The sequence below is a fragment of the Marmota marmota genome, unplaced genomic scaffold (assembly GCF_001458135.2).
Source record: "Marmota marmota marmota unplaced genomic scaffold, marMar, whole genome shotgun sequence".
In the NCBI taxonomy this organism is placed as follows: domain Eukaryota; kingdom Metazoa; phylum Chordata; class Mammalia; order Rodentia; family Sciuridae; genus Marmota; species Marmota marmota.
In genome coordinates this window covers 53,587,080-53,609,751 of record NW_026000005.1, presented here as the reverse complement: position 1 = coordinate 53,609,751, position 22,672 = coordinate 53,587,080, and the positions used below count along the sequence as shown (strand labels likewise).

The 22,672-nt window shown below is 48.3% G+C and overlaps 1 protein-coding gene across 1 annotated transcript in view; it reads right to left on the bottom strand.

The window, feature by feature from the left end:
- Positions 1-10,339, bottom strand: part of Farp2 (FERM, ARH/RhoGEF and pleckstrin domain protein 2) — an 81,401-nt gene extending 71,062 nt beyond the window's left edge. Inside the window, exon 1 of the mRNA XM_015481688.2 lies at positions 10,129-10,339. Coding sequence (XP_015337174.2) covers positions 10,129-10,311 — 183 coding nt within the window. The 5' untranslated portion in view covers positions 10,312-10,339. The remainder of the gene's footprint in view (positions 1-10,128) is intronic.
- Between the last annotated feature and the right edge of the window lie 12,333 nt (positions 10,340-22,672).

Genomic DNA, 22,672 nt, shown 5'->3' with positions numbered 1-22,672 from the left:
AGCTTCACCCAGAGCCCAGAGCCCTCCTCTCGGCCCCAGGACCACGCAGCCCCCACAGGCTCCCCACCACATGCCACGACGCTCGGAGCTGGCATTCTCTGGCTCCTTAGAAACCTGCACCAGCAAACCCTGAAGGCCCCACCTTCAAGACAGCTCCCAGACACAGCTGAACCACCACTGCCCTGCACCCACCCTCCATACACTGCATCCTGGGTCACCTGAACGTTGCCCAAGGCTCCCCTCTTGCCCTGGCCTGGCTCTGACACACGCTGGCCTCCTCCATAAAGCCCCTGCCCTCCTGGACCCCACTACACTGGTCTCTTGCGAGATGCTGGCCACCAATGGAAGCATCTGCAGGTTCTGTTCCAACTCCCTCAACACTCTTCTACAGGACAGGGGTCCAACGGCTCCTCCCAGGTCCAGCTGCTGGGGCTTCCCTCCTCAGTGCATCCCCTCTGCTTTCTGGATCCCCAAGCACCCAGCTCTGGGTACCGCTCCCCACTGCAGAAACAGCACAAGAGACATGGAGAACCCCTGGGCCAGCAGACACCTCCACATACCCCTGGCCCAGGGCCGGCTGAGGAGCACAGCTCCCTGGCTCCAGTCACCTTCAGATGTCCGACCTCAGTGTGCTTTCTGCACCTGCTACCTTCATCCTTTTACTTCAAATATAACATATTTACTATCATCCCAACTCTTAACTTTGTAATCTTAAATTCAAATACAAGGTAAAATCCCAAACCCTGAAATACCCATAAACCCAAAGTAAAGCGGAGGAGCCTGAAGAGACTATGCCTAAGATCCAAACTTCTACACTGAAGTGCAGGCCTTGCTAAGACCACGAGGTGGTGCTCAGCTCAGTGGGGAGCACCTGCCTGGCACGTGTGCCCTGCTGCACCTCAGCACAACACAGAGTGAATAAATAAAACAGAGGTATTATGTCCATCTACAACTAAAACATTTTTTTTTTAAAGAGAGAGAGAGAGAGAGAGAGAGAGAGATAATTTTTTGATATTTATTTTTTAGTTTTCGGCGGGCACAACATCTTTGTATGTGGTGCTGAGGATCGAACCCGGGCCGCACGCATGCCAGGGGAGCACGCTACCGCTTGAGCCACATCCCCAGCCCCTAAAACATTTTTTAAATACTTATTTTTTAGTTTTAGGTGAACTCAGTATCTTTATTTTACATTTATGTGGTGCTGAGGATCGAACCCAGTGCCTCATGCATGCTAGGCAAGCGCTCTACTACTGAGCCACAATCCCAGCCCCAAAACATTTTTTTAATTAAAACAAAACAACAAAAAAAAAACCAAAACTATTAAGGTACTCATGGGGCGAGGGCACAGCCCCCACATGACGGGGTGGGGCATGTCGTTCCCTTGTGCCAAAGGCTCAAAGCCACCCAGCCCACGACGCAGAACCTCTGTGTCAGATACTCACTGAAAGGACACGATCAAGAGCGTACATAAAAACTTACTATAGAGAAACTAGAAACAGAAAATTACGTAACTATTAAAAACCTTTAAAAGAACAATTACATAGAAAAATGTTCAGAAGATAATTTTAATTTTTCCAAAACTACAAAACCAGGTCCAGTTTAAATCCACTTTTGTTGAATTCATCCGTGTGATGGTGTCAGAGTTGGAAGGCCCTTGGAAACTTGGGGACGGCTGCTTACTCCATCAGCCGCCGTGGCATGGGCCCCGGGGAGTTTCTCTCTTCTCTTTTTCTACAGTGAATGCACATTACTTGCGGTCCTCCTGCCTCAGCCTCCCAAGCTGGGGAAACCTGACCAAAGTGGTTCCAAGGAGCCAGGTGCAGTGGCACATACCTGTCATCCCAGCAGCTTGGGAGGCTGAGGCAGGAGGACCGCAAGTTCAAAGCCAGCCTCAATAGAAGTGAGATGCTAAGCAACTCAGCGAGATCCTGTCTCTAAATAAAATACAAAACAGGGCTGGGGATGTGGCTCAGTAGTGGAGTGCCCCCCTGAACTCAATCCCCAGTACCCCCAGCAAAAAATGCAGGGGTATGAGAGAGTGCAGGGATTCCATTAGGGCTCATGGCCTGGGCAGGACAGCTGATACCAGTGCCTCCCTGGGAACTCCCAGCCCCCTCTGGGGCTGCCCACAAGATGAACTGCACCCAGCGCTGGCATGCTCGAGGGATGGCCACCCGACAGACAGGGCTCCTGGGCACACCCTCGGCAAAGGTGCCACAGGAGCCACATCCACTGAGTGCTTGGTTACAGGCTGTCACGGGATGGCACCCCCGATCATTCTATTCGGAGCCCACCTCTTCATCAGCCATAGATGCTTTATGATCTGACACGGGCTGCCTGTGCGCTGGGGTTTGGTGGGGGGCTGGCACTGAGAGCTCCAATGCCACCACCTAGAAGCTAAGACTAAAAACGTGGCCACGTTGCTGTCAGGCACCGTCTGCCACATTCCTAGCCATCTGGGTTAAAAAAAAGATCAATTCTCCACGACCAAATAACAGGTTCTGAAATCGAGCACAGTCACATAATAGCAGTGTAGCCTAGACACCCACAAGAGCTCTGGGGTAAAACCTGCATTACCCCCACTTTTCAGATACCGAATTACTAGCTTTTCTTCCTGAGGTCAGACCAAAATCAGTTCTAAGGCAGCCTATTTTCCACACTTAGGACGCTCGTGCTGGAGCGACAATTCTTCCTGGCTGCAACCCTTCCGGGCCACGAGGAGAGCAGGGAGGTTTCCTGCCTGGAACGTGTCCTCCTGCTTGACATGTGCTTACGTTAATGTCTGTAACTTCTGAAAGAAAGGAAGGAAGAAGCAAAGAAAAAAGAAAAGTCCCCACTTGCTAGTCCTCCAGGCAGGATCTCACCCACCCACCCAAACTGTCCCTTTTGGGGTGTGCGAGATCAGACCTGCAGTCTCACTGAGCACTACCCTGGACTACCACTGCATCCTGTTCTCTTTGTTACTAAACACCACTTACGCATACTCACTTTCAGATAACTCACGTTGATTCCTAACTCCTAAAAGACTGTTATGGTTTGTTTAGATAGGAGGTGTCCTCCAAAAGCTCATGTGTGAGCCAAGGCACTGCTGCACTGCCGGCTTAGCTGGGTGGTGACTGCAGGCAGTGGGGTGTGGCTAGAGGAGGTGGGTCCCTGAGGTGTGGCTCTGGGGTGTACACTTTGTCCCTGGTGAGTGGAGCTCTCTCTCCCTGCTTCCTGACTGCCCTGTTCTGAGCTGCTTTCCTCCCCGACACCCTCCACCACGATGTGCTGCCTCTCCTTCAGCCCAGAGTTATGGAGTCAAAGTCTGTGGATTGAGACTTCTGAAATTGTGAGCCTCAAATAAACTTTTCCTCCTCTAAAACTGTCCTTGTCAGGTGTTCTGCCCCAGCAGTGAGAAGCTGACTAGATCAGCGACGTATGAATTCGTGACAGTATACCTGCCTGCACATCTGCCCCGAGGTCTGGAGAACCCTCTCCACCTGGGGGACTTGGGGACCCACTGAACCTCTCCTTCCATCAGTGACAGAGTGAAGACCCTCACACCTGAACACGCTTCCACTGCACGGCTTCACACACAGGACAAGGCACAGGGCAGCCTGACACAGAACCCCAGAACTGCAGCGCAGAAACAAGACTTGATGTGAGGCCAGACTGCAACATTCAAAATGGCAGAACCATTGAATCCACTGAAACAAATCAAGATTTTACTACATTTACTACCAGCCACCGACTCCCCTCTGGGTTGCTAGTATCCCATCAACAAATGTCAAAAGTCACTTAAGACACAACTGAAGCCTAAAACCATCATGGACTGCAGCCTAAAACCATCATGGACCTCTCTCTCCCTTCCTTTAAGCCCCTTCAGTAAACGCACTTCCACATACATACAAGCATTTCAGACTGGTCACAACCCATGTCAGAGACCACGACGTGTGTGCTCTAAGAGCCTGTACCCCCAAGTCTGTCTCAATACATGATTCACATAGATGAGAGTCATCGTAGCTAAGTGAGAGCTGGTAGCTATTCCTTAGAAATGAAATAAGCAGTGATTTAAAATACAGCATCGATAAATAAAAGTTCTTCAAGTCTGCATGACAATTCTCAATGAAAGAAGTTCAGAAGCCCACTGGGTTAGACAGAGTAAATGAAAGGAAGGGAGCAGGGGGGACCAGAAGACAGTAGGATGCGTGGGACACACCTTTCCCATCCTGGCATATGACTGCATGACCAGGGTAACTCCACATCATGTACAACCACAGAATGGGATCCTAATTAGAGAAGTCACACCCCATGTTTGTACAGTATGTCAAAATGCACTCTACTGTCATGTACATCTAAAAAGACCAGACCAAAAAAAAAAAAAAAAAAAAATCAAAGGGAAAAAAAAAGAAAATCCCTGCTCTTGGGGAGAGCCACCTCCACAGGGTCACTGTGAACACACCAAGCAGCTTCTCCTGAGTCTTTCTGATGGTGGAGTGGGCAACGCAGCAGGGTGAACCCCACTCTTACTCAGTCTATCCCAGTAACCACCTCCAGGACAGCTTGTGTGTGCCAGACAAGTGCTCTGCCACCATGTCCCATTCCAACCTCAGGCCACCAAAATGATGCAGTTCTCATACTTTTTTTTTTTTTAATCCATTAAAAATAGCTTTTAAAACACCATCGCAAACCACAATAAGTTATATTTCATTCCCAGCAGGATAGCTGGAATAAGAAAGTCAGAAAATGTCAAGTATGGGCAAGAGAGTGGAGAATCTGAGCCAGTTGCAGTGACGCACACCTGTCATCCCAGCAGCCTGGGAGACTGAGGCAGGAGGATCACAAGTTGGAGGCCAACTTCAGCAAGTTAGCGAGGCCCTGTCTCCAAATAAATAGATAGATTAATTAATTAAAAGGGCTGGGAATGTGGCTCATGGTTAAACATCCCTGGGTCTTGGGTTTAAGTGTCTCTGCTCTGGAAAGCAGTGGGGTCCTCTAGGGTCAGACTCAGGGTCACAACACGACCAGCAACTCCAACCCTAAGTACACCCTAAAGAAATGAAGACTCACATCCACATCAAGCCTCCTGCATGGACACTCACCACGACGTCCATCAGCTGAGGAAGGGACGGACAAAACTCTGGGTATCCACACAGAACACTCTTCTGCCATGAAAAAGAATGGGCACCGACACAAGCACCCATGCTGTGACCTGGGTGGACGTCTCAAGCGTCCGTCCCAAAAGAACACGACCATGACCCCACTCGGGCAGTCACTCAGAAGAGGGAGGGCCAGAGACCAGCGCAGATCATCGCTCACCTAGAACTCAGGGAATGACGTGGATTAACAGGTGTGGGTTTATTTTTGAGGAGATAAAAATGGTCTAAAATTGTGAAAGTGGCACATTTCTATTTAATACCACTGATTTGGACAGTCTATGAGTAAATTGTAGAGTATGCAAATTGTATCTCTATAAACTGTTATAAAAATCCCACTCACACTCAACTTCACCTTCTAACACAAAAGAACAGAACTTAGCTTCAAGCCACCTGGACTTGGCCGTGCACTCTCTGGCACTCCCCTGCACCTGGCCAGCCCCTCAGCACCCTTGCGGGCTGCATCTGCTGGACCTGTGTGCACCCTGCTGCTGTACATCTTGGGGGACGCACCTCCCCACCCCTCACCGTGGGGAGCTGGAGCGAGGAGCAGACTGTGACCTGAGAGCATGCCGTACGTACTGAAGCCCTGCGAGGACAGCGAGGCTCCCACACCTGAGGAGACACCAGAGAAGCCATGGGCTCTGCAGAGGGGGCAGGAGCCCCAGCACAGAGGGCTGTAGGTCATTCTGTATTTTCACCACAGCAAAAGAGAAGCATTAAAAACCACTAAATGTTGGTACTTCCCAGAGGAAAGAAGGGCCTTTAACTAAACTTTTAATAACAACCAGCAGGTTCTGTACAATCCCACATGAGCCTGGTTCTTCTGACCGGTGTGTGAAGCTAATTTTGTCCAAGCGTGAAGTTAGCACATCTCCCCAGAATACCATGGCTGCTCAAGACTCAAGAGACAGAAAATCAGGTAGACAGACCATGAAAGACATGCACACAACAACTGAACTATGGAGGCAATCTAGGTGCCCTTCAACAGACGAATGGATAAAGAAAATGCGGTATGTCTACACAATGGAATATTACTCAGCCATACACAGAAATGAAATCATGGCATTTGCCAGTAAATGGATGGAACTGGAGACTATCATGCTAAGTGAAATAAGCCAACCCCAAAAAACTAAAGGCCAAATATGTTCTCTCTGATATGCAGATGTTAAACCACAATAAGGGAGGGTGGAGAAGAGAGAATAGAAGTTCACTGGATAAGACAAAGGGAGGGGATGGGGATGGGAAAGACAGTGGAACAAATGGGCCATCACTTTCCTACGCTCATGTATGAACACCTGACCAGGGAAACTCCACATCATGTACAGCCATACGAATGGGAAGGGACACTCCACGTATGTATGACATGTCAGATACACTCTGCTGACATGTGTAACTAAAAAGAGGTACACAAGGCCAGAAAGTCTAGAAACAGGGCAAAGCTGGACCCTGACGTGAGAGCACACTGCTGCGGGGAGACACTGACGACACTCTAGCAGAAAGCAGGGAGCAGGCCTGACTGCAGTCCCTCCCTGGGCACACACAGACTAAGCGCAGCACTGCTCCCCACACTGAGGACGCGTGGACCCACTCTCCCAGGCTGCCGTCTAGGACAGACAACATGCCGTAGGACACGACGTCCTGCTGGAGACTGACCTGCCCAGCCAGGGGTCTCACTGATGTCTGCCCACTGCCCTGCAAGCCTGACAAGTGTGCAGCAGCCTGCAGGTCCAGCAGAAGGACCACCTGGTCACAGCCTGTCTCCTGGTCCAAACATAAGGAGAGGGCAGTGAGGAGCACATGTGAAACTGAGGACGAGCGATGGTGGGCAGGGACGGAGGCCCGGGTCAGCACCCCGCCTCGACCCAGAGATCTGTGTCCAGGGCAGACACAAACCTGCTTCCTGGACAGGCACTTGGACTCTGAGGACAGCCCACCCAGTGTCCCAGCCCTGCCTCTGCAGCAGCTCTCCTGCACCACTGGCAGCAGCGGGTGCTCTGCAGGAGAGGGCCGATTCCTGCCATCTGGGCAGGTGACTCCACGTCCCCACCTCTCAACCCTGCGCAAGCCTCTAACTTGCTGAAGCCAATTCAACACAATCAAAGAGACACCGAAGACTTTGACACTGAGCCCCCACGGCACCTGCGGCTCCCATTCTTGCACTGAGAGCATCTCCAGGAGTATGGGGCACACACAGGCCTCATGGCCAGCCAGACCAGCAATGGCCACCCCACCCGATGGACAGGCTAGAGTGGGAGTCACTGTCACTTTAAGCCACTAAGTCTTGGGTGGTTTGTCACTGGGGAGGACAAGACTGACTTATAATCAGACGCACTGAGCTCTGGCTCCCCGTGTAGGTGCTCCTCAGCTGGTAACAGTGCAGAAGTGCCTGTCCAACTCAGGGCTCTGGGACAGCTGCTTTGCCAAGGGAACTCTCTAGTTTCTGGTGACCGGTCAAGTATGTCAAATACCAAAGATGATAGTAATATTTAATTAATAGAAACAATTATTTCAATTTATAACTCAAAAATAAATGCATGCTTTTTCCTTTTAGATCCTAGTTTTAGTTGATACAGACTATTAAGCAGGACAGAAAAGATGTTTTCAAAGCAAATCCTAAATAGTGCAATTATTTTTCTTTCAGTTTCTAAAAAAAATTTTAACACACATGTTAACAAGCCTAGACCTTAGTGAATAAATATCTTTGCCAGAGGGATGGCTGCATGGTGGAAATTCTTTCAAACATTTTGATTGGAAAAGATTTGGGAGGCTGCTGTCGTGGCCATGCCTGCAATCCCAGTGACTCAGGAGGCTAAGGCAGGAGGATTGCAAATTTGAGGCCAGCCTCAGCAACTCAACGAAGCCTTATGCAACTTAGTGAGACCCTGTCTCAAAATAAAAAATAAAAAGGGCTGGGGATGTGGCTCAGTGGTAAAATGTCCCTGAATTTAATTCCCAGTACCAAAACTAAATAAATACATAAGATTAAGATTTGGGAGCCCATGACCTATTTCAAAGGAGAGTGATCCCCGAGCTGCCAGAAGTGTACCAGTGCTAGCCCTCCAGAGTTCAAAGGTCATCATTTCAGCAGACTTTTGTGATGAGACAGTCACCACTGCCCTAATAAAATGAGATTGGTTTTCTTCTCAGATACAACCTTATTCACCAGGCAAGGTGGCACACACCTGTAATCCTATAGACTCAGGAGGCTGAGGCAGGAGGATTTCAAGTTCGAAGCCAGCCTCAGTAATTTAGTGAGGCTCTAAGCACTTAGTTAACCCTGTCTCAAAATAAAAAATGAAAAGGGCTGGGGATAGAGTCGGTGGTAAACTGCCCCTGGGTTCAATCCCAGTACTCCCCTACCCCGAAAGCAAACAATCAAAAACAGCAACAAAATTTAAACGAAAAGCATTTGAGTCTCAGCACTAGCCACCTATCATCCAATACTCCTCAAGAGGAAGGGGATTCCAGGGAACACTTGCCCAGGTGCCAGCAGAGGACAGCCTGCGGGCTCTCTCCAGCCTCCTAGCCCTCCCCTGAGCTCTCTGCAGTAGAGCACTGCTCATGGCCCACTCGTAACTCAGCCCGCCTCTGACTTTCTGTGCAGGATCCTGACTCAATAGACACCTCTAAACACAGACACACCTCCTGAGAGAAGTCAAGATCGTTCTCTTGCTTGATTTCTGTGGCATTAAAAATAGGAAAAGCTTTTAAAGATGTTACTTTAATTCAATATACAAATACTAGAAAGGAGAGAATGGATTTCTGTATTACAAATGAAAATACATTAGCAATTTTAAAAAAGAACATTTGTCCTAATATCACTTAGAAAAGCAGAGAAAATGTTTTCTAACATACCATATGGGTCCAAAAGAAAACAGTAAGCAGGGCGCAGTGGCACATGCCTGTAATCCCATTGATCTGGGAGGCTGAGGCAGAAGGATTGCAAATTTGAGGCCAGCTTGGGCAACTTAGCAAGACCCTGTCTCCAAAATAAAAAAGGGCTGGGGATATAACTCAGTGGTACAGTATACCTGGGTTCAATCCCCAGTATCACACGCCCCTCAAAAGGAAAAGAAAATAGCGTTACTGAAGTGTGTTTGTGTGTTCCTGGTGTGTGTGTGTGTGTGTGTGTGTGTGTATGTATATAAAAATAAAATATTTACATGTATATAAGTGTTACTTAAGTATATATGTATATATATAATTTTTTTTTTACTATGTCCAGTTATTTTTGCCAACATTATCAATACAATCTATAATTAGGAAATTTTTTCAGAATAAAAAAAAATTTCATTGCTGACCTGGATAAAGAAGTGATATGCTAACACCATGATAACACCACTTCCCACCAGCCTCCTGAGAGGAGAAGCTGAATCTGCATCCAGACGTGGATGTGACCCACCCAGGCAGCCAGGTGGGACCGGTCCACATGGGAGCAGCCTGGCTGCAACTGTGCCCTTCAACAGTCTTTTTAGCCAGCCTCTCGGAAGAGGAGAGTGGAAAGACCGAATCCTAGTGGAACTTCAATTGAAAGAAAAAAAAGAATACCACTTTCACACTTCAGGAGAACTCAGTTTCAGTGTTTCCAAGGACTTCACTGAGTGTTCATCAAAGCCACTCTTGGCCAGCTTGATAAATGTACAAGACCTCGGTTGGGATGCAGCTCAGAGACCCAGTGCCTGCCTAGCATGTGCAATGCCCTAGGATCACTCCCCAGTACTGGGCAGGAGGGGGAGTCAGGCCTAGTGGCAGATATCATTCCAGTGACTCAGCAGACTGAGGTAGGAGGACCCAACTTTGAGAAAGCCTGGGCAACTTAGCAAGACCCTATCTCAAAAAATAAAAAGGGCTGGGGATTCTAGCTCAGTGATAGAGTGCTTCGGGGTTCAATCCCCAATATGGCAAGACAAACAAATACACCAACAGAGCAGCAGAGCAGAGCTGACCAGCACTGGCCTTTAGAAGGCCTCCTACATGCACCCCTTACCTCAGTGTCAAATATCTCCACAGTGTTGTCCAGCAGCTTGACTCTGATGTGCAGGTGCTTCTCCTGCATCCTGGGTGACAGCGTCTGCCCTGGTTCGAGGGTGCTCACTCCCATGGGGGTCTGGGTGCTCAAGCGTATCCCTGCAGACTGCAGGACTCTGTACGTTCCTTCTATCTCCCCCATTCCTCCTCTGTCAAAAATGAAGAAAATGCTAAATAAAACAAAACACAGCAGAGAATTACTACTTTAGGTATTATTAAAACAATGTAAAAAACAATCATCAGGCACATGGGAACCTGAGTCTTCTTTTTTTTAAATTTATTTTCTGGTTGGACACAATATCATCTTTATTTTATTTATTTATTTTTATGTGGTGCTGAGGTTCGAACCCAGGGCTTCACACATGCTAGGTGAGCGTTCTACCGCTGAGCCACAACCCCAGCCCCTGAGTATTCTTTCTGCAACTTCTGCAAGTCTTGAATTACATCAAAACAGAGTTAAAAAGATTATCTTTGAGCAGGACACGAAGGCACACACCCATTCCAGTTGCTCAAGAGGCTGAGGCAGGAGGATTGCAAATTCAAGGCCAGTCTGGGCAAGTAAGCAAGACCCTGTCTCAAAATAAAAAAACAGAAATGTGTTGGGGATGTGGCGCAGTGAGGGAGCTCCTCTGGGTTCAGTCTCCAACACCCGCTGCCCAAAATGTGTGTATATAAATATATAGGGCTGGGGTTGTGGCTCAGTGGTAGAGCACTTGCTTAGCATGTGGTAAGGCACTGGGTTTGATTCTCGGCACCACATACAAATAAATAAAATAAAGGTCCATCAACAGCAAAAAAAAAATATTCAATAAATAAATAAACATTCACACACACACCCACACACACTTGGGCTGGAGTTGTGGCTCAGAGGTAGAGCGCTCGCCTAGCATGTGTGAGGCCCTGGGTTTGATACTCAGCACCACATAAAGTAAAACAAAGACATTGTGTCTACCTATAACTAAAAAATAAATATTTTCAAAAAATTATATATGTGTGTGTATATACATATATACACACACACATATCATATCTATCTATATGTATTTTACTCACACACATGAAAGTGCAGTATAAATAATAACAAATGTAACTCTCAATAATATCTCTCAGGTACTCTGGAAGCCAGGTATGTATATTAACTCACTGAACACCTGAGACCCAGTTAACAAGTGACATCTTCAAAACATCTTGAAATTAATAGAAGATGTTTTGAAGATGTTACTTTTATAAATTCTATCTCAGATGTATCTCAGTAGTAGAGCACTGGCCTAGCATGCACAAGGTCTCAGGTTTCACCTCCTCCTCTGCAAAAAACACACACTTCATGAACTTCCTATCCCCACTCCCTTGCATGCCAACTAAATTGCTGCAGGTCTCCTGGCCTTCTCCTTTTTGTCAAGACAAACCTAATCAAGGACTTTTTACACTTGCATCGTTTGAAAAGCCTGTGGCTCACTGGCAACCAACTCCTACTGTGCACTTAACCCTGTCCCACAAAGCCCCCTTCTGACCCACCTGTGGGAGACAGGCACATGTGCACTGCATTCATCAAGCAAGAGCACACCACTGGGGAAGTGGAAAGACAGCAGGAGGAAAACCCTCAGGCACGACATCTCTGCCAGGTGTGTCTCTCTTTGATTCCTCCAGAAACTGCTCAAAGGCTCTGGTTCCTACGGATATATCCTCATCTAATAACAATAAAAAACCCTGTAGAATGTCCTTTCTTAAGAGTTGGAAAATTCAGCTCAAAAACTGGCGGAGGGATTGGGGGATGTAACACGGGGTGCCCACAGAGGGGAGGTTCAGGAGAGTGTCGCTGGCCTTTCTGCTCACTTTTTCTGTGCTCCTAACACTGCTCTTTTGTCTTTTATGTGTAGACATTTTTAATATCTTTATTACTTATCTTTATGTGGTGCTGAGGATTGAACCCAGTGACTCACATGCGCGAGGCAAGTGCTCTACCACTGAGCCCCAGCCCCAGCCCCTGCTGTTTTCTTTTCTTTTTTTTTGTAGTTACAGATGGATAGCATGTCTTTGTTTCTAACCCAGTGCCTCATGTGCGCTAGGCAAACACTGTGCCACTAAGCTACAGCTCCAGCCCCTAAAACTGCTCTTAAAAAAAAAAAAAAAAAAAAGGAAAAGCCCACCAGGGAACACAGAAATGACAGAGACACCCAGGCTCTTGCTCTTCCGCTGGGAAATCAGCATGTGGCTCCCTGCAGAAAGCACAGCCCCGATCCACAGTAAAGGGTGGTGTGCAACAAAAACCCACCTCCCTTGAAGACTGAAGGTGCCTCCACTAGGAGGATCAGGAGTCAATCTTCTAGACTGACCAAAGAAAGCAGAACACCTGACGTTTTCTCTGAATTTGTCCAACATGCCCAAGACGCTCGGGGTGTTAGGAAGGAGTTTTCACAGTTGGTAACGACCCAATGGACTCTCTAGCTAATCCCTTGGCCTGAGCAGCATTTCTGCTTCACTGAAATGCAGAAGGAGGTGGAGCCTTCTTTCTTCTTTTTCTAAGCATGACTAACATTTTTTAGAATAAGCAACTAAGTGAGAAAGTTGGGAAACAAAGTCAGTCTTGTATTCCATGGCAAGGCTCAAAGAGCTGATTGGAAAAACAGGTGGCCAGGCTGGCTGGCTGGCAGGCGGGGCACCCACACCATCCCAGGAGTAGCTGGCATCCCATACACCACCTCCCTGTACCTAGCTCACTGTCAGATGGACACCAACAAGGCCGACCATCACAGAACCACGGAACCTGATGGGGACATGGCCCTCAGCACCAGAAAGGGCGTCGTTAACTCAAGGTGCTGGTGCTGGTGCTGCTGGGGCAGCTCACCAGCACTGCAACAGGCCCACAGGAAGGGCACTCGTGGACAGCAAGGGCGGAGGCCACCACCTGGCAGTGGGAACCTGGGAGCCAGAGCACCCCAGTGGGTGAACTCAGCCACTTCTCCATGCCCAGCCCCAGCTTTTCACCTGGAAAATGGCAGGGGAGGGAAGGGCCAATCAGATCCTTTTCAACTCTAAGGGTCCAAGACTGTGTTCTAGCAGCTCAATGTGAAAATGAACTAAAAATTGATGTGTTCTTGATTCTAACTAATAAAATAAACCAAATAAAATCGTGTGACCACAGCCTTTCAACCCAGCATATGCAACAGTGCTGCAGAACAGGAAGACTCCTTCCAGCCAGCCTCCACAGCGCAGCAGGAACACCCAGCCAGGAGGGTTCTAGAGACACGGTCACGTTTGCCAACATTACCGTTCTACTTTCACTCCCTAGTTTCTTTCATTGCCCCAACACTAAACTGATGTGTTTAAGTCCTTTAGCACATTTTAGAGCTACCTACTGAGAAATTCCTAACTGTGAGAAAAAAAATTCTAAATACTGAAGAATAAGTTTTAAAAGCTGAAACGAGTCCAGATAACTGGGGGGATCTCAACACTGTCTGGAGGGGCGAAGCCAACATGTGGACGTCAGCATCTTCATCCACAGAAGCAGTAAGATCTCTACGTTGTCTGCTGCTCTGTGAACAGCAAGGAACAAAGCAGGTGCAAGGCATGTTAGTGTCACCCAAGGAGGATATATGTATTCACATGCATAAAACTATGGAAGAATAGGCCCCAAACTAACAAAACTGGCCACCTCCCTAGGGAGAAGGAAAGGAGCAGAGATGGTGAGTTGAGGAACTGTCTTCTTTAATAAACTGTGTTTAATAGTTCTGACTTAGGAAATTCATAAAAGTTCTCAGTATTTTAGAAAAGCAAGCCCTAAAAACCTAACAAAATGAAACCAAGATCCTCAATGTATATTAAGACAGTAGCTAAATTACCAAGAAACTCACCTCTTGTGGCCTTAAAGTTCAGCGACCTCAGTTCCCATGGACAGTGAGACACCCTAAGGAATGGGTGTTCTTCCAGGTAACCCAGAGTGTGGTGGTTCTATAAGACAAGTGGCCTGCTTCCTCAGCAAGTGGAAGAACAGAAGAACGAACAGACACTGTCAGAGACAACTTCTGCAATGACTATGTGAGTACTAGTCACTATTTAAATGCTGAGACCACTCGGATGCTAGATGACATTCAGAAGTTAGTGTTACCTTCCACCTGTTTCACTGGTCACATGGCCATGTAAAGGGGAAAAGTCCCTATTCCTTAGAGATATAGACAAATTCAGGATAAATGAACTGTTCTACTCAATGAGTTGGGGATCCCATGGATGAGGTATGCGGGGTGGAAGGCTGCCATATGGTGACGATTGAGAATGGACACATGGACTTTGGTACACTCCTGTACTTTTGTGACTCTTTAGAAGCAAAAAAAAAAAAAAAAAAACCCAAAAAAAAACAATTCCAGCAACAATTTGATGTACACACACAAAAAATGAGACGCTCCAAACTTATAAATGCTGCAGTCCCACACTTTCCATGGGAGCCACTGCCCAGGGGATACAGCTGTTCGCTGGTGGCTACACCCCCAATCTGTGAAGGCGAGACTGGCATCCACAGCTCCAAATCCAATAGACTACTGTGAAGGTTTTTCAAGATGAAAAAATACCCAACAAAAACTTCAATTTAAAGAACTATTGCTGGGCGTGGTGGTGCAGGCCTGTAATCCCAGTGGCTCAGGAGGCTGGCTCAGGAAGATCAAGAGTTCAGAGTCAGCCTCAGCAAAAGCAAAGCGCTAAGCAACTCAGTGAGACCCTGTCTTTAAATAAAATACAACATAGGGCTGGGATGTGGCTCAGTGGTCAAGTGCCCTTGAGTTCAATCCCCAATTACCCACCCCCCAATTGTCCTTATTTCCATTTTATTTCAGTTACTGTATTTTCACTAAAATTCCTATTTGTTTTTGGTCTTTATGTCTCCTATTTTTATTTATTTAATCCTGTCTATACTTCTATACTTCCTATGTTTCAAGAGTAGCTTTACTTCTTGGAATATTCTAATAGCTGCTTAGAGGGTTCTTTTAGCTGGGTGTGGTGGCACACACCTATAATCCCTGCTATGAGACAAGAGTGTCGCAAGTTTGAGGTCAGCCTGAGAAACTTAAGGGGATCCTGTCTCAAAATAAAAAGTAAAAAGGGCTGGGGGTGTAGCTTAGCGGTATAGTACTCCCGGATTCAATCCCCAGTACCAGAAAAATTAAATAAAAATAAAGAATATATATATTTTTTGTAGCCTTAACAAGTTATACCACAATTTAGCATCTTAAAACAAGCATTTTCTATCATCTCATGATTTCTGTGGGTCAGAAGTCTGGGTGCAGAGGGCTCACCAGAGTTTTTGGCTCAGGGTCTCAGGAGGCCGAGTCAAGGGTCAGCTGGCCAGGGGTCCTACCTGGGTGCTCTGAGGGAGAATGCCCCGTCAGGCTTGCTGGGTTCTGTGTGGGTGCAGGAATGAGATCTCTGCTTCCTCCTGGCTATCAGCTGCTGGTCATTCTCAGACATGCCTCAGTTCATAGCCCCTTCCATCTTCCTCCATCTCTCTGGCAGAAGGGTCTGCCAACCAGCTGGAAACAGACCCTGCTCCTAAGAGCTCGAGTAAGCACATGTGCCCACTGGATAGTCCCGGCTGATTAGTTACAACTGTAAAGTGCTTTTGCTATGAACAGTAAAGGAGGTAAAGGGCACCGGGGTCACCATCCTGAAGACCACCTAGTCTGACACAGATCAACCCAACATTCTTGTCACCTAGGCTTTCTCAGGAGAAGGTTATTTTCCTGGTTCTTTGTTTTTTGATATTTTTTTTAGCTGTAGTTGGAGACAATGCCTTTATTTTACTTATAGATTTTTATGTGTTCTGCGGATCGACCCAGCACCCTGCCCGTGCTAGACAAGCGCTGCACCGCTGAGCCCCAGCCCCTTTCCTGGTTCTTTGTATGTGTCCTGGACTGTGTCCTGGGCCTTTTGAACGTTCTGCTGTTGGACACTGTGGTTCTCATTTAAAGCTATAGGGAATGTTGGTGTTCATGCTGCGCAGGCAGTTGGCCTGGATTGGTTCAGGGCACAAGTGCCAACCCGGTCTTCTGTGGAATGCGGTCTCAGTGTCAACCGATCTTCACAGCCTCAGCAGTGTTCTCAGCAACGTCCCATTTGCCCAAGTGGCCAGCTGGCTGCAGGGCAGTGACCTGTCTCTTGGTTTTCTGTTTCTAAGCTGTTTTCAGGGTGAGCCCACCCCCCACCTCTGCACTGGATCTCACTTGTTCAGGGACCACCTAACCCAACCCCGTCTCTCTCTCCCCCTCCGGTCTCCCTGAGTACTTCCCAGTCCTCCTGACACAAATGTGGGACTTCACTTCACCTGCCCTGACACACTCTTTTTGCGACTGCACCTGGCCTGGGAAAGAACCGCAGGTGGGAAGAAAGGAAAGAAGCAACTGCCACAACACCTGGCAGGAGGCCCGGAAGAGGAGGGAAACTGCTTTCTCCCACCTGCTCGGCTGGAAGTCTTCCCTGCAGCCTTCCCAGTCCTCACAGCCTGAGTCCCAGCCAGGGCATGTGGAGGAGGACGGGAGCTCACTATGGGGTCAGCCTTCTTCAGTGCTGCTCCCCACAAGTCCAGGAGTCAGGGCTCGTCACTGGGAGGGCAGGGCAGAGGGTGCCTCCCACCCACATGCATTTTAAGACGTGTTCATGGTGGTGGTCACTGGAAGACGGAAGAAGGGGATTTTGCTTCCTTCTTCCCAATTTTCTCTTCCAATTGCCTTCAGTGATGGTTGGAAGCTGCCACAGGGGAACCGAGCACCCCTTCACCACTGTGTGTGTGTGTGTGAACTGTGGGCACTGAGCGCACAGGGTGGACTGAACCAACGTCGCCGGGCCTCGCTCTGGTCTTTTCGCTTGCTCTGCCATGATCAATCCCCACACAGCTCATGAGACGGGTGTGGCCTTCCCAGATGTCAGTTGACCTGCTGACAGCAGACATCATGAAGCTAGACTCAACCCCCTGAAACCTGACCCCTGGCCTCATTTGAATGGCTTCTCCCCAATAAAAGGGTTCAGCACATGCTCTCTCACACTCTCTCTCTCTCTTTCCATGGACCCCTAAGGTCAGAGGAGCTGTCCCAGGACCCAAAGGTATCTCTGTCTTTTGTGTGATTATTTTGTGCAGCCCAGTTCATCAGGAGTGACCCTGAGTGTTTGAGTCATGAGAAACGTGACAAGTGATAAGTCTGTTACTTGAAGCCAGATGACTTCTTGCAGATGCTGGTAGCACGTGGCTTCAAGTCTAAACTGAGGGGTGCTACCTACATCATGCTCCTGCCTACCTTCCAGGGGAAGCAAGAGTAACCACCATGTCTGTAACACTCAGACAGTAGGACTTGTTCCCATTCAACATACCTCTTATTAACTACTACTGAAGAAACTAGAATTGTAATGATAGAGGGAGTAGATTTAGTAAAGCCTCATACTTTGAACTATTTCTAAAATCACACCCCTTTTCTGAAACATATTCTCACTGGATGCTCTAAGATGCAATATGTGCCATCATTCCAAACCACACTGGGCTACCTGGCTTCAAGCACAGGCATCTGAGTACAAGGCCAGTCTGGTTTGGGTCCCAGGCTTCACACATAGGCTCCCCCGAGGTCTTGGGGAGGCCCTGAGTCAAGCTCCACTGCAGTCACGCTGACGGCCATCAGTCACTCGCAGCTGCCTTTGTCCCTCTTCCCTGTATGCCAGGTAGTCTGCAGGGGAGGTTGGCATTCCTAAGGTCCAGCTAAGGGCACACTGAGGGGGAGCACATTTATGCTGTACGCAGTGACCTCTGTGCACATCTAAGGGATTACCAGTGCATGAACTTTTTGTTGCTATGACCAAGATACTTGACAAGGGTGACTTAGAGGAGGAAATGTTCAGTTTGGTTCAGTTTCAGAGGTTTAGCAGATGGTGGGCCAACTCGATGGCTCTGGGCCCAAGGGGAGGCAGAAAAACATGGTAGAAGGGTGCTGCTCTGCTCAAGGCAGTCAGGGAGCATAGAAAAAGGGGGAGGAGCTGTAGGAAAGGCGAGCCCTTTAGGGCAGCCTCTAGTGACCCACCTCCTTTGGCCAAGCCCTGCCTGCCCACAGTCACCCCTCAGTCCATTCAAATTAGGATGGACTGATCAGATTCGAGCTCTTACTTCTTAATCATTCACCCCTGAATATTCCCCCACACATACAGGCACTTTCGGGGAACACCTCACATCCAGACCTTAACAACCAAGGATACTGCTATCACCCCGCATACTACCAGGGCTTCATGACATGGTGCAAGGCCAGGGGTCCTGAGGTGACATGAAATGGGCCCGATGGCAACTGGCAGGAGAAGTGCATGGGCAGGGAAAAGAAGCCTGGGTGGACTGAATGCAGGAGCCAGATGCTCATCTGTGGACATCACCCTCCTCCATGTGAACTGTAGCATACACGTCAGTTCTCCGTGGGCAAAACAGCGGTCTTTGATGTACAATTACCAGTACTACGTCTTGGATGTGCATTTTTTTTCTTCAATGAAATTGTGGAAAATAAATTGAATCAACTATGTTTCTGGAACTCAAGACTTTAGAAGTTACCACAAAGAACAAATGTTCTATATATGAAATAATGCCTTATGCATCCTAACAATAATAAAAACTCATCAACTCTGTTGGAGGAGTCAATGAAATCTGGTTTCTCACTGTCATACAAAAAGGCAACTAGTAACCCGGAGCCCAGAAAAAAGTATCATAGAAATACATCAGTTAACTATCAGACACGTCACTTTTCTCAATTATATCTGTATTACTGGTCAGCTTTTTCAAAACTGTACTAACGTATTTTTTCTCATGCTAAACAATGCATATTTTCTAGACTAATTTTTATTTGCAACTTTATATTTCTTTTTTAAAAAGACTACCCCCCCCCACCCTGCCAACTGTATGTGTTTCATACAGGGCCCAGAAACCTGATAGAATCTGAAATGCTTTTAAACATTTACTGAGCACCTTTTCTCAATCAAGAAGGACTAAGTGCTTAGGTGTTGAGGGCCACATCCGAGTCGGGGTGGCACCTGGCATTTTGCCAGAGGGAGTGGTTGAGAGGTGACACCAGCGAGCCATTGAGATGATGATGGTTAAGTTGTCTTCAATTGTATATAGACCCCTGCTGTCCGCCTCGGGCGCCCGATACTTCGGAGTTCTCCCGGGGATTCCTGAGGAGTTCGGGTTGGTTGGTTGGTGAAGTTCCGGTAGCGGGAGTTCCGGCTTGGTGTGTGGTGTTCCTGGAAGGGCCGCGTGGGTGGCCTGCGTGGGAAGTTTGGGCAATAAAGTAGTTCCTGTTTGAACCTACAAGTGCCTCCTGGCGGCTTGGTTATTTTGTGCCCAGCCAGACTGAGGCATTTAGGGATACAGGAGCTCCTAACAGAGAGTTCCCTCCAGTACAGTGGGCCAAGGTAAGGCAGTTGCTGAACCCGGAGGAAGCAACGGAGAAAGTAAAGCAAGGGTGGCAGAGAACAATCCCGCAGGTGGAAAGACTGGAGGAGGCCTCACCAAAAAGACCACAGGAAAGGCCTCAAGAATGTCCTGGCACTCCTGATGGCACCTACCACATCCTGAGGGGCCACCCCTGCTGGGAGCCCATGCCAAACCCTTTACTTACAATCTTTCTTACTACTGCTCACAATGACTGCACAGTTGGCTTTATTCCCACAGCTACAGCTCAAGGAACTCAGGCTCAGAAAAGTGAATGATTTGGTGCATACTCAGCTCCACAAGGAGCCTCAACCCCACTCATGGAGTGCACTGGGCACCCGGAGAGAGGTGTTTAACGCAGAGGCAAGTGGGTAAGCAACCAGTGCCACATGCCCACTGCAGTCCCAGACAGCCAAAAGAAAGGGGAAGGGGCCACTGCTAGCCTGACCTGCACTGGGAACAATGGAGTTCTTCCCAGGCGCTGCAGCGGGTCTGGGCCTCACAGGGATTGGGAAACCAGGTAGACAAAGGGCTCAGTGTGTGCACAGGCAGGTGACAGGCTGAGTGTGGTGGGGCCCCAAGACAACTGAGAGGACTGGGGTTGCAACCTGAGCTGGGCTGTGAGGACTCCAGTGGATCAGGGATGGAATCTAAGACATGAAGCAGGGTTTGCACCTGGGACGTGGCTTCTATTCTGAGAGGCAATCGGGAGAACGGGCTGGCCAAGGGAGGGAGGAGGTGAAGCAAGACTCATCATCGTACCCTACCACATTACTGTGCCCTTCTGCTTTTGAATTCTAAAATGGCAATGAACTAAAACACAAGTTTAGGGGAAAACAACCCTCTGACTAAAAAGCTTCTTACATCCCTAACTTCCTCCTGATCTTATCTATGTCCTCACATATTTTTTAGAACATAATAGTTACTGTATACCCCATTTTACTTTTTAGGTTAAGGCTTATTTTTAAGCACATTTCTATGGATCAAAATGGTTTAAATTTTGCTTGGAGGAAGGACAGGAATGGGTTTGTCAAATTATGTTCACTGGTCAAAAAACGCTGGTTCGCTTATCAGATTGTTTTCAAAACTGGGATTCCCAAAGCAAAATCTTGATCACATACTGCTAGTTGCTCTCCACATATACAGGACTAGAATCAACAACATAAACATTCCCCAGAAAACTGCAAGCACTGGACTTTACCATATTAAGTTCTGTGGGACTCAGCTTCTCAACCTCCTTTGTCAAGGATGAAACCAGACAAAGATACTAATAAATAACTTAACACATCCTGATCTTTTTTTTTTTTTTTTGGTACTGGGGATTGAACTCAGGGGCACTCGACCACCGAGCCACATCCCCAGCCCCATTTTGTATTTTACTTAGAGACAGGGTCTCACTGAGTTGCTTAGCGCCTCACTTTTGCCAAGGCTGGCTTTGAACTCTAGATCCTCCTGCCTCAGCCTCCTGAGCCACTGGGATCACAAGCTTGTGCCACGGTGCCCAGCAACACACCCTGATCTAAACAATGGAGTTCTGCCTGCCAGGGGCACTAGGTTGTATGTACAAAGCTTGTGGTGAGTGAGTAAAAGGGGAAGCAGGTGAACTGATAGGTGAGCTGGTGAGGGGAAAAATGCACAGAGTGAAAATGTAAGCCGTATAAGAGAAATGTGTACTGTCTGGTGTGACCACAGGCAGGCCTCTTTGGAAAGAAAGAAGGAAACAGAATTCCTTGGGACCAAGTGGATTTAAACAGGCTCTTATGGAATGATCCATGCATTAATCTTTGCTTTGGCAACTGTGTTCCTATCTTCCCTCTAAGCAAGGTAACTCAATTCTATGCTTTTTCAATGTTTTTTTCCCTTCTCTTTTGGTAAATAACCAGGGTTAGCCAATTCTACTGTCTACTCAGATGATTTTTTTTTTCACAATTACTGACATTTATTAAGCATCTACTATGTGCCAGGAACAATGCTTATAGATTTTTAAAATTGACTCTTACTCTTCACAAAGACCCTGTGTGGCAGGTAAATTTTGCACTAATTTTATGGATAAGGCAGGAATCAATTAATATATCTTATGTCAACTTCCTCTTTGGGAAAAGAACTGATAGAAAGGAACCTACTGGCCTATTAAGAACATCCCTGTTATGTACATGAGCAGAAAATTTTGCAGTTCAGCCAAACGCACTGTCAGCATCCAGTTCAGGAGTGGCAGCCAAGTGGCGACCAGCCGGGGCAAAGGAAGGGCACAGGAGAACCAGAGATGGGTGTCGCCTGGCTTTGCAAACAACCCAAGGTGCCACCCTAATCCTGCTAGTCCACTTCTCTGAGCCTCCCTTTCTTGTACTTTAAAAAAGGATCCTGAAACCTGGGCATGTCTCCTTGGAACACTCTAGGTGAACCGACTAAATAACAGGCACCCGTTCTACACATGTCTTCTGGGGTGCAGGGACTCACAAGCACGTCACCAGGCCAGAACTGAAGGTCACTTCCTCTGTGTGTTCCCACCTCAAACATCCTCTCCCATATCTCTGGCACTGAGAAAACGCGTCGCCGGTTACACCGCTGTCTACCCAGGCCGCGGGAAGTCACCTAACATTTCCACAGCGTCCTCATGGTAGCAAACAAACGCCCTTTCAAGACGCAGCCCTGGGACGCGGCCTTCCCACGGTTTCTCAGCGCTGCGCACTGACATCACTTCCTTCCGTGACACCTCAGCCCCACTCCGCGGACACAGCAAGGCCCACAGACGCTCGCGCCGGTGACCCTGACCTTTCAACCCGGAGGGAAGGCCTCTCGCCCTGAGGGGCTCCACCTGGGGCTCCTGGGGGCCGCAGGTCCGCTGCGCGCGGCCGCGGGGGACAGCACGGCCCCGGCCCCGGCCCCGCCCCGGGGACAGCGCGGCCCAGCGGGCAGCCCCGACAGACCGGTCTTGCCCAGAGGGACCCCTGACGAGCCGCCGCGCCTGCGAAGGCCTCAGAGACGGGCGTGGACTTTCCCCGGCGGCCCGCGGGCCTGCCTAGGGCCTCGAGCCTCGGCCGTCCGCCGCCCGTCCGCTCAGCCAGGCCTA